The sequence below is a fragment of the Daktulosphaira vitifoliae genome, unplaced genomic scaffold, assembly GCF_025091365.1.
Source record: "Daktulosphaira vitifoliae isolate Bord-2020 unplaced genomic scaffold, ASM2509136v1 Scaffold_2, whole genome shotgun sequence".
Classification (NCBI taxonomy): Eukaryota; Metazoa; Arthropoda; class Insecta; order Hemiptera; family Phylloxeridae; genus Daktulosphaira; species Daktulosphaira vitifoliae.
This window is the reverse complement of record NW_026099573.1, coordinates 2,227,041-2,239,385: the sequence shown is the minus strand read 5'-3', so window position 1 is coordinate 2,239,385 and position 12,345 is coordinate 2,227,041. Positions and strand designations below refer to the sequence as shown.

At 23.8% G+C, this 12,345-nt stretch overlaps 2 protein-coding genes across 8 annotated transcripts in view; both read left to right on the top strand.

The window, feature by feature from the left end:
• Positions 1-3,364: 3,364 nt before the first annotated feature.
• Positions 3,365-6,110, top strand: LOC126898370 (protein C10). Its single transcript, XM_050672339.1, has 3 exons — positions 3,365-3,633; positions 3,747-3,923; positions 5,883-6,110. Exons 1-3 carry the CDS (start codon positions 3,591-3,593, stop codon positions 6,017-6,019), a joined length of 357 nt encoding a protein of 118 aa, XP_050528296.1. The 5' UTR covers positions 3,365-3,590; the 3' UTR covers positions 6,020-6,110.
• A 1,031-nt stretch (positions 6,111-7,141) lies between these two features.
• LOC126898359 (F-BAR domain only protein 2) overlaps positions 7,142-12,345 on the top strand; it is an 18,881-nt gene continuing 13,677 nt past the window's right edge. For 5 of the 7 annotated variants that reach the window (XM_050672322.1, XM_050672321.1, XM_050672320.1 and 2 more), the window contains exons 1-5: positions 7,299-7,484; positions 8,128-8,219; positions 8,325-8,541; positions 8,601-8,858; positions 12,097-12,195. In XM_050672322.1, coding sequence (XP_050528279.1) covers positions 7,455-7,484; positions 8,128-8,219; positions 8,325-8,541; positions 8,601-8,858; positions 12,097-12,195 — 696 coding nt within the window. In that variant the 5' untranslated portion in view covers positions 7,299-7,454. The other 2 variants (XM_050672318.1, XM_050672319.1) reach the window with 2 other exon arrangements.

Genomic DNA, 12,345 nt, shown 5'->3' with positions numbered 1-12,345 from the left:
ACTCCTAATAGTAGAAGCATAGATTAAATACACATAGATTGACCACGCCGTACACAATTTTGGCAGTCCAATTTTTATCATGAATGGACGCAGGGAAACGATGCACTGGACGCAGGCGATTATGCTGATAGATAGCGTAAATTTTGAGTGCTTCTATTGGTTGAAATATACGTGGTATTTTATATCTTTAATAATTATTACATGAATGTATGATGCACATAATTAAACTGTTATTGTTATGCACGTTAATTGCATTTTATGACATAATGTAAGGTTATTTATGATTTTAACTCTTTGTAATTATTTTTCATTGAAATTTTATTTAATTTTTTATTTTAATACTATACTAAGAATCCTTAACAGGACTTTGATATAAAATGTGGTATTACAGTACAAGACTAAACTGTTGGTCTCTAAATATTTTTATAAATTATTTTAAACAGAAAGCAGTGGCAGATAAATTACTTTGTAATTAGGATGAGTTGAAAAATCTTTATGATAAAAATCATCATGTGAGCTGTGCCCCAATATCACAAAGCTTTTATATTATACTTATTTTGTATTTGTATTACTATATCAAGATATATAATAATCACATCTAATAGTCCACAATAATAAAATNATATTACTATATCAAGATGTATAATAATCACATCTAATAGTCCACAATAATAAAATATATTAATATATAAATAATAACATAAATACATAAAATAACCTATTTTGAAATCATGTACTATAAATTCTAAACATTCAGAAATTATGAAAAATATAAAATTTTAAAATTTGTTAAAATAAGATATCTGATACTTTGCTTTTAATTTAATTTTTACTTAAAATTATGTTTCTAATCTAATTAATTTAACAAGCCAGTAATACGATACTCAAACATGATTTTGCATGTTTATACATTTTTTTTTTTAATAATAAGCACTATTTTTGTATCTAGCTTTTCTGAAAGGTGTAATTTCATTTTATTCATAAACATAACTTTATAATTTTTTACGAATACATTTATTATGTATCATTTTTTCCACTTAACATAGCATATAGTTAAGATATCATAATGACTCAAATAAGTATTAACTTATTGGTTCATTCTTTTTTGTAGGTATTGAGTAAATTCTATACTAGTGCCTTTTTAAAAAATATCGTTAATAAATATTTCTGACATGGTAAAAATAATTCAGATTATTTAATCTTTTATATAACTCTTTTTTTGAACAATTAATTTATAATTTTTATGAAACTAAAAAAAGAGTATAAAACAAATCAAAAAAATATTTATTAACAGACAAAACATAATATATATATATTCCTTTATAAAATTTAGAATTCTAGACGAGTTCCATGGACTATTTGACTTTTCAATGCTACCTTGCTTTAAAAGATTTTTTAATTGTTTATCAACTTCCTCGTTATGACACATAGGGTATCAATTGTTTTATATTAATTGGATGAGCATTAGGAGTAATTATTTTATGTACAATTTGATTAGTATAAGATAATTTATCATCGGATAAAATTAATATATCATTAAATTGATTGTATAGATTATTAATAGACGACTTTTCTTTGCCGTTTAAATGATTTAATTTAAGGTTTTGATTTAAAAGAGTTAATCTATTATTATTATTATTAGCATTAACATTATTACAATTGATAGTATTTACATACAGAGTGTTCAGTAAGTCAGAAAACGGGTTTCTATTGTTCTCATTGTTTGTAACAATGAGAACAATAGAAACCCGTTTCCTGACTTACTGAACACTCTGTATAATTATGAGCACGAAATCTTGTGGTAAAAAATCAAATTTAATATTATTTATAGAAATCGAAACATCTTTTTCTGATGTGTTTAAAATCGGTATGATTGCATAATTATCTTTGATTTATGTTATACAACTTCCAATAAAAACATTTTCTTAATCACTATAAGATCATATATATAGCTAGAGATATAATTCCAGTTGTATAATTAGTATGGGTCCTTTTTACTTTAATGATAGATTCTGACAAGCCTAATTTCATGAATTCATGTGACCCTACAAATTTAACACGATGAAAAATAAAATTTAACATTTTTTGAGAGATCGTAAAACAATTGTACTATAGACCACGTAAAAGAGTACGATTTAATAATACGATATCTCGGCGCCAGGATTATATTTGGAATTGCATTAAAAACAGGATGTATTAGCTATGTTTACATCTTATTGTAACACGAATTATCATGCCTATTTTGTATTTTTGTGTTGTTTTTAAAACCTATCAATGTAAAAATATCCAACTAGATAAAAAATCTTCCCTATTTCATAATCACTATTCATATTTTCACTTGAGTACTGAAGACTAAGGTCCCTTTTGCGTGGTTTTACCATTTAATATATTTATTTGTATTATTATCTGTATAATTATAATTATAACAATGAGTACACAACATGAAAATAAGTGTATTTTTTTTAATTGCGGTAAAAACATATCTTAACTTCTTATTTTATCATTTTTAGTGATCTGAACTTCGGTTAAAATTGCTTTATTTGTTTGAATATTTTTTTCTAAAATATTTGTTTTTAAAATTTTTATATTTTAAACTATATTTTATATTTTAATTTATATATTATTAAAATTTGTTTTTTTTTAATATTTCATTGTATATTTGAAAAAATAAATTACTAATTTTATACATGAAATCCTTATAATATGTGTAATTATTAATAAATATCTTTATTAGACTTGATTACTGGTAAGTTAAGAAATTAAACACCAAATAATATAAAAATCTTGACAGTGGACAAATCGGTAGCGAGAAATTGTTATGTAATAAGTTAAGATTTTCAACACTAAGAGAAAATTAAAAAAAATAAATAATAGTCAAATTTAAATCAATATTAATAAAATAAAAAACACATGTTTTATCGAATTTGTATTTAAAACGAAAACTTTCATTTAAATCAAATAAGCAATCGCCTTTTAGTATTAACTGGTTCTTATCTTAATTTGCGCTAACGATGTTAGCCGTACATCAATAATCGTGACTATTATTTGAATATCAGCAAACTGGACAGTTATTATTAAATATTTAATATTTCCGAGAGGATATATAGCGCTATCTCTACGGGTATAAATTAACAAAAAATCGGTTGCCAATTGTCTGAATGCCGTGGCCTATCTATGTGTATTTAATCTATGGTAGAAGTTAGTAACATATGTTTCTTAACCAAGTTATTACAGCATTTTTAAATTGATAAGAAATTGCTTACTTTGAGCACGTGACGTAAAATAACTAACAACTGATAACTATATTTTCTGATAAAAAGATGGAAGATAATAAAGTTTATAATTTTATAATAAAATATAGGAACCCAAGATTCAATTTTTTTAGTAGATTTATACATAATTTTTTTTTTACTTTGCTATATCATTTTAAGTATATTTCACAAAAAAAAAATAGACGTTTATTTCTGTTATAAATTTAATTATGAATCTATTGATTATCTTTTAGATTTTAACTAAAAAATCATTAATTTATATTTTATATAAAATTTACATTTTCTATATGCGCTTTTCATGAATTTTTAGTAATAAAAATGACAGCGTCATCTTATCAGTTAGATTCAAATACAGTTAGAGGTATTCCATAATTAAAATTTTGCTAATGTAATTTAAATGATTTTTTAATTATTACTTTAATTTTTCATTGAATTATTTTATGATTCCATATTGTATGCCTAAATATTTTTCAGTCATTTTAGCAGAAATATTAGAATCTTTGACAAACAGCAATAATACAGATAATTTGACTGATGCTAAAACTAAGGCTGGTAATGATATGCTCAAAGTTATACAATATGTGTATCCTATTGTTGTTTCTATTCAAGTCGACATATTGAAAAAATATGGACTTCCAGAAGGCCGAGAAGGTGACAAGTATTTGTATAAAATTTGATAGCACAGATAATATATAATTTGCTTAATTTTGAATATTTTAAATTATTTACATCTATTTTAATCATATTTCTATCATAAAGTTCAACGACATTTAAATTATAAAATTTCTTTATAAATTTCATGTATTATTATAATCATTTAATCTTTATAATATTGGTTAAAATAACTTATATGTTTTCAATATGCTCCAAATATGTTAGAATAACTTGGTGTTTAATTGCCATGAGAGTAGGTGTCTATTGTACATCTCGATTTTCAGCAACTATTTTGATATTTAGTTTTTTTTTTTTCTAGATATTTTTATTAATTTTTTTCTTAGTTTTATCATTTTGTTTAATAGAATTATGGATCTGTAGCTATTAAAGAAGTTTTGACTTATGTTAGGTTTTTTTATTGTGATAATCATTCCTCTTTCACTTAATTGGTATAAATCATTTTTGCCATATTCCAATGAATATACTCAGCATAATTGCTTAGTTCTTGTTCCCTAGTTTTGTAGGAAAATATATGATATTTTGTTGGTACATTTGCTCAGTGTTTGATTTATTTCCTTTACTGTTATATTTGAATTTAAATTGTACTTATTTCTGTTAGCTCAAGCAGTTAAAATATTAGGCTAATTTTCTTCTAGGATCTTGATTTGTTCTAAAATAAATTCTATGGTTCAAAATTTATTTTAATAAATTTAAATTTATTTATGGTTCATTTTAAACAAAACAACAGATTTAATTTATTTTTATTTTAATAAAAAGAAGTTGGCTATTTCTGTTATTTTTTTTGTAAAAGTTTGTATAATTTCTTTTGTGTAAAATAATGTAATTTTATCTTATAATGTTCACACTCTTCTAAAAGATCTTTATATAATGTTCAATCCGGGTTTTTAATATTCTATCTTGGCTTGCTAGTGTGTGCTTGTTTTGTTAAGATTAATTTGATTAGAAAGTGATGCTGCTGTAAATTTCATTTAAGACTTTCCATCTTAGCTTTTTTGATATTGATGGAGTACTTATTTGAAGTTATATCTAATCAAGAAAAATTACCAGTGGCCAAACTTAAGTACCTGGGTGATGTATCATTCAATAAGATAATATCTTCTTATTCTAGTAATTTTTGTATTACATCCCTGAGGTCTGTTGATGTTGATTCCCAACAAGTATTGTGTAGTTTTGGAAGTTGTTTTATAATTATTTCTCTGTGTTCAAGTAGTATAGCATTAGTCTCTAATCTGCTAATTATATTAATATCTTTAGTCAGGATATTTCATTCTACATATATAGCTATTATTGATTTTTAAGGTAACTTCAGATATGTTATAAATTTTGAGAATATTTTTAATAAGATTTGTGGCACCAACATATTTATCATAACATACTATAGATAGTTGTAAAATCGGATTGTTCAGTTTATTCAGAGTTGATTAAATGTTGGATTTTGTCTCTTATAGTTATTTTTATACAAGTGTGATTTCATAATTTTATCAGCAATATTTTTGTGCGTGGAGAAAATAGTGAATTTGTCATTTTACAGTCTAGTGGCTAGTATGATAGGTGATAGATTATAATTGTTTTGAATTTAAGTATATATATATTATTTGAGAAATTTCCTATGTGTTATTAAAAACAAAGGCATTTTTTCTAGAATGATATGAAATTGATATGATGTTTGATGTAGTTTCTGCACCGTTGAGCATTTTGTTGGAGTTTAGACCTATCAATTCATAAATTTAATTCAAGAAATAATTATAATATGCCTCACAGTTGTTTATATTTGATAAAAATTATTGTAATTACTGTATAAATAATGCAACATTTTATTAAACAATACATTTTTTGTATATTATTATTATGTATAATATTTAGTAGATAATTCAAGTAAAAATTGTTTTATATTTTGAATCTTATTAAATTTTATTTTAAATTCTATTCTTTTAGGCATTGTTACATTCACTAGGAGTGTTGTTGCATTTGAAAAAGAAGATAGAGTTGTAGCTGATTTACATCGTCAGATACGGTCGTACTACTTACCACCAGTCAATGTATCAACAAGTGCTGTAACTTCAAATGTTTGACTTTTTCAAGGAATTAAATAATAATATTTTAATTCACTCATGTTTAAATGAGATATTTCAAAATAATTAAATAAAAATGTATTATTAAGGATACCTGACTAAATAATTTTACTAGTGATGTTTAATGACATTACATACTAAAGTGTTATATAATATACAGAGTGAAATAAATCATCTGCTAAACTTTTATAATATGATGCCATCAACATTTTATTGTTGATTGTATTAAGAGTTAAAAGTTGTCCAAAGTTGAAAGTTATAGTAGTTGTTACTTAGATATGTTTCAGCCTGTATATTATGATAAATTTATTTATTAATTTAATAATTAAGAAAAAAGTATTTTTTTAAATATTTAAATTTTATTACTTTCTTTTTTAACTATTAACAAATTAGATGTTTTCTATACTAATAAATTTGAAAAATGTGGTTGAATACAATTAGAATTCTACAATTTATTTAGAAAAATTAATTTTTAAAAAATAGTATTTTATGTAAAAATAATTTATTATCAAATTTAATAAACCTCATAAATATAAATTGGTGGTTTTAATGTATTATATATATATTTTTTTGAATATTATAAATGTTTAAAAATATTTTTTGATACATTTTAATATATTTTGTGTTTTTTTGGTTAATGTTTACTTTATTATGATAAAATAAGAAAAAATTTCAATAAATTTCATGTGTCAAAAATACTACGGATGAAATTTCCTATTTTTTTTTCATTTTTACAATAAATATAATTATTCAATAACGAAATAAAAATAGTTGATTTTTTTTATAGTAGTTTTTATGATTGAGACGAGATTATTATTAATTTATCTTTAAACAGAAAATCTCATTTGATAAGATTCTTATTAAAATTGACTAAAAAATCACTTATAATGTATAACTTGAATGTAATAACTCATGAAAACTGGTCGTGACTATATTTTAGTTATAAGTTTTTGTGAAAATCTTTCTATTTCATTTAATATAACAGATAATGAAATAATAAGAACAATTTTTTTTTATTAAAAATATAAGTTACATAAAGTTAATAATTACGCTTAAACTATATTATTAAATTAAATCGCCTCTTTTTTTGTAGTAAATAACGAAAGTTATTCTTCCATGGTCAAGTTAAATCAAATATGGGCGTTAAACATTCAATAAAACACTTAATGAAGGCCATAAGGCTTCTGCAATGAAGATTGAGGGAGTGTGGGCGTACACATTGTGATATCACGTTTAATCAGTCGTCTTCCTTTTGACTGTTTATCAGTGACAGGTTTGGTTCATAAAATATTTTGTTTTGCAACCGATTATTGTCTATAAATCATCGATTTAAGTTTTCTAATTTCGTCATAACTATTTTATTTAATTTCGTTTGGCAGAATTTAAATAATATTGGCATAGTGTTTTGGAATGACAAGAATCTCCTTAATTCATTATGACGGTCGATTTTTGCGATTATTTTTGGGTGATTATAATATTTGTTCTATTATATTATTGTAATGACCTGACTCTTTTTTACGTTTTAAGGCCATTTACAACTTTTTAAAATTATGCTTAATTTTAATTTTGACGAGCTATTTAAAATGTTCTTAAATGTTAAAAATTATGTGTTCTTGTTCAGTTGAATATTTTATAGTTACTAGAACTATTACCATTAATATATTCTTTTGACTCAATGGGAACCAATTATTTTTAATACATTTGACCTGGTTTTCATTTTTACAATATCACCTATTAATAAAATTTAAATTTCAATGAAGGTAGTATTTTATTAATAATTTAAATTTTAACTAAAAACTATAGATATTTTTTCTTATATGATATATTATACATCTTTATAATAAAATATTCTATTAATTTATGTTGTATACATTATGTCTTTCTATAATGAATTAAATTAAATTTTTTTTACTAATATTCCAAACTTATCAAAGTATTAACTTAAACTTCCCATTATTTCATATCAATATGCATGTAATGTTTTTTCAGAAACATGGATATAGAGAATATTGTACATTTTTTATATCATTAATAACAAATTTATTTAAGCATATTGTTTTTCAATTAGTTTATATGTAGGAAATGTTCATGTTTCTCATTTTATTTAGGGAGAAAAAAATAATGGATTTGATGTATTATATCACAATATGAAACATGGTTCATTAGCTAGTAAAGACTTTTCAGATTTTTTACGAGAAAGGTAATTGAACTTTTTTAATAAAGCAAATGTTTAAAATTAGTGATATAAATTACTAAATTATATCAAACTGAATAATTTTAAAAATAAAATAAAAATTTATTTTAGGACTAATATTGAAGAAACGTGTTCAAAGTTACTTGCCAAGTTAGCTAAGCAGACTAGTAGTACAACAACTAATAGTACATTTACTCCATTATGGCAATTACTTCGAGCATCTATAGAAAAACTTACCACACTCCATTTACAAATGGTACATAAAGTATGTGAACTAGTCAAAGATGTTACAAAGTATACTGATGAACTTCACAAGAAGCATAAAAATGTAAGTTAAAATTTCATAATAACATTTTTGTTTATTCAAGATTTATAAAAAAATATCAGGTTAAAGAAGAACAGAGTGGTACTTTAGAAGCTGTACAATCCATACAATCGACCACATTAGCTTTACAAAAAGCAAAAGACATTTACTTGCAAAAAGGTGGGGAGTTAGACAAACTTAGAAAAGACAATGCTTCTGTTAAGGATATTGAAAAGGCTGAAATAAAATTAAAAAAAACTCAAGATGATTATAAAATTTTAATAGATAAGTATGGTGCTGTAAAAGAAGAATTTGAAAAAAAAATGACATCTGCATGTAAGGTTAGTATCTTTTATATATTCATTATAGATAGAATAACCACAAGGAAAACTAAAAAAAATTTCAATTTGATAAAATAAAAATTAAAAATTAATTTAACATATTAAATATTTAATAAATTATATATAATTAAAAATATTAATTAAGTAATTGAATCTGTTAATTAATTATCTATTTAATTATAAAAATATGCTGACACTTTTAAGTTTGATGCGAAGCTGAGAAGGTATTGGTTTTACTATGATGTGTTTTTTTTTTGTGTCTGTTACCACTTTTTCTCAGCTCTTACCGAACCGATTTCTTTCAATGATACGTCAAAAGATCACAAATCGTATCTAGTCGAAGACATTACCCTTAAAAATTGAAAAAAATTCCCTCGTTCCCCGTAAAAGGGGGAAACCTCCAAAAAAATTACAAATTTAAAAATCGCTAATTTTCGAAATTTTTTCAATTTTTTTTACTTAAAAGTGCCATAACTTTTTCAAAAATAAACATATCAATATAATTCTTTTTTATATAGATGCATAATATCATTACCTTTCATTTGGTATATTTTTTTCATAAATTTAACCCTTAACCTGCCCACAAGGGGGGATTTAAAATGACAACTTTTTCACAAAAAATTAATTTTTTTAACTTAAATTTTGAAAATGTTCCGGAAGGTCTGACACTTTTATATATATCTTAAATTAAAGCTAATGTAATATGCTTTATCATGAAAAAAAAAAATTTCGGACTTTATCTTATCTTCATGGTGAAAATGGCTACCGAATGCTATTTTTGTGTGAAAATTTTCGATTTTGTATTTTCCATTTTTAACTTTATTATGCTATAACTTTTTGAAAAATGTATGAATCATTACAATTTTTTTATGAGAAGTAGTATTTATATAGATCTTTCATTCGACATACTGTTTTTTTAAATCGGACCATTTCCCTAAATACAGGGGGGATTCAAAACATAAAAATGCATATAGAAAGTAGAACTTTTTCAACGTAACTTTTGAAAGTGTTCCGGAAGGTCTGACACTTTTATATATATCTTAAATTAAAGCTAATGTAATATACTTTATAATGGTAAAAAAAAATTTCGGACTTTATTTTATCTTCATGGTGAAAACAGACATTAAACTTAATAAAAAAAATACGATTTTTGTAAAAAAATTCTTTTTTATATTTTTAACTTTATAATGCTATAACTTCTCGAAAGATGTATGGATCAATATAATTCTTTTTTTTGTAGATGCATGATGTCTTTACCTATCATTTGGTATATTTTTTTTATAAATCTGACTTTTTACCTGCCTACAGGGGGGGATTCAAAATGACAACTTTTTCACAAAAAATTGACTTTTTCAACTTAAATTTTGAAAGTGTTCCGGAAAGTCTGACACTTTTATATATATCTTAAATTAAAGCTAATGTAATATACTTTATCATGGAAAAAAAAAATTTCGGACTTTATTTTATCTTCAAGGTGAAAATGGCTACCAAATGCTATTATTGTGTGAAAATTCTCAATTTTTTTTTTTACATTTTTAACATTATAATGCTATAACTTATTGAAAAGTGTATTGATCAATATAATTTTTTTATGGGAAATACTATTTTCTAATAATCTCTTTTTTATTCGACATACTTTGTCTTAATCAGGATATTAATAAGGAACTAGCAGTTTATGAAGCTTTTGGAATAATCCACCAATTTTTTAAAATTAAACACTATCTAAAGATTTGCATCAAAGCGTTTTTTTTTGATAGTGATTTTAATCACTGTCAGATATCATTATACTTGATCCAACTATGCCACGTCACCACTGTGCCGCGACCCCCCTGTGCTGGGTTGGGTTTTTTTACTTAAAATTGCCATAACTTTTTTAAAAATAACCAAATCAATATAATTTTTTTTTTATATAAATGCATGATATCATTAACTCTCATTTGGTATATTTTTTTTTATATCTGACCCTTTACCTGCCCACGGGGGGATTTAAAATGACAACTTTTTCACAAAAATATTACTTTTTCAACTTAACTTTTGAAAATGTACCGGAAAGTCTGACACTTTTATATATATCTTAAATTAAAGCTAATGTAATGCACTTTATTATGGAAAAAAAAATTTTGTCTTCCCGGTGAAAATGGCTGCCAAATGCTATTATTATGTGAAAATTCTCGATTTTATTTTTTACATTTTTAACTTTATAATGCTATAACTTATAGAAAAGTGTATGGATTGACACAATTTTTTTATGAGAAATAATATTTTTTAATAATCCCTTTTTCATTTGACATACTTTATCTTAATCAAGATATTAATAAGAAACTAGCAGATCATGTAGCTTTTGGAATAATCCACCAATTTTTTAAAATTAGACACTATCTAAAGATTTGCATCGAAGCGTTTTTTTTTTTTATAGTGATTTTAATCACTGTCAGATATCATTATACTTGATCCAACTATGCCACGTCACCACTGTGCCGCGACCCCCCTGTGCTGGGTTGGGTTTTTTTACTTAAAATTGCCATAACTTTTTTAAAAATAACCAAATCAATATAATTTTTTTTTTATATAAATGCATGATATCATTAACTCTCATTTGGTATATTTTTTTTTATATCTGACCCTTTACCTGCCCACGGGGGGATTTAAAATGACAACTTTTTCACAAAAATATTACTTTTTCAACTTAACTTTTGAAAATGTACCGGAAAGTCTGACACTTTTATATATATCTTAAATTAAAGCTAATGTAATGCACTTTATTATGGAAAAAAAAATTTTGTCTTCCCGGTGAAAATGGCTGCCAAATGCTATTATTATGTGAAAATTCTCGATTTTATTTTTTACATTTTTAACTTTATAATGCTATAACTTATAGAAAAGTGTATGGATTGACACAATTTTTTTATGAGAAATAATATTTTTTAATAATCCCTTTTTCATTTGACATACTTTATCTTAATCAAGATATTAATAAGAAACTAGCAGATCATGTAGCTTTTGGAATAATCCACCAATTTTTTAAAATTAGACACTATCTAAAGATTTGCATCGAAGCGTTTTTTTTTTTTATAGTGATTTTAATCACTGTCAGATATCATTATACTTGATCCAACTATATCATGTCACCACTGTGCCGTGACCCCCCTGTGCTGGGTTTTTTTTTAATATATTAGCTTAATATACTATTACATGTTTTATCAAATACATTTAATCTATTAAAATATTTTTAAAATAGCTTTTCCAAGAAGTTGAAGAATCTCACTTAAAGCAAATGAAAGATTTCCTTAGCATGTATACAGAATTAATTGAAACTAACCATGATGAAATTGGAAAAGTAAGTTTTGTTTATTTTTTAAGATCTTTCATGAATAATATAAATTCTATGTTCATTTAATTAAAACTTGTATGTATTTTTTAGCTTCGATGCGAAGCGGAGAAGGTATTAATTTTACTATGATGTGTTTTTTTTTTTTTTTTTTTTTTT

Excerpts from the sequence above, each read along its gene's own strand:
- LOC126898370 (XM_050672339.1), top strand. The coding sequence starts at position 3,591 with ATGACAGCGTCATCTTATCAGTTAGATTCAAATACAGTTAGAG. Across the intron at positions 3,634-3,746 it reads AGATTCAAATACAGTTAGAG|TCATTTTAGCAGAAATATTA; the intron begins GTATTCCATAAT and ends AATATTTTTCAG. Across the intron at positions 3,924-5,882 it reads ACTTCCAGAAGGCCGAGAAG|GCATTGTTACATTCACTAGG; the intron begins GTGACAAGTATT and ends CTATTCTTTTAG.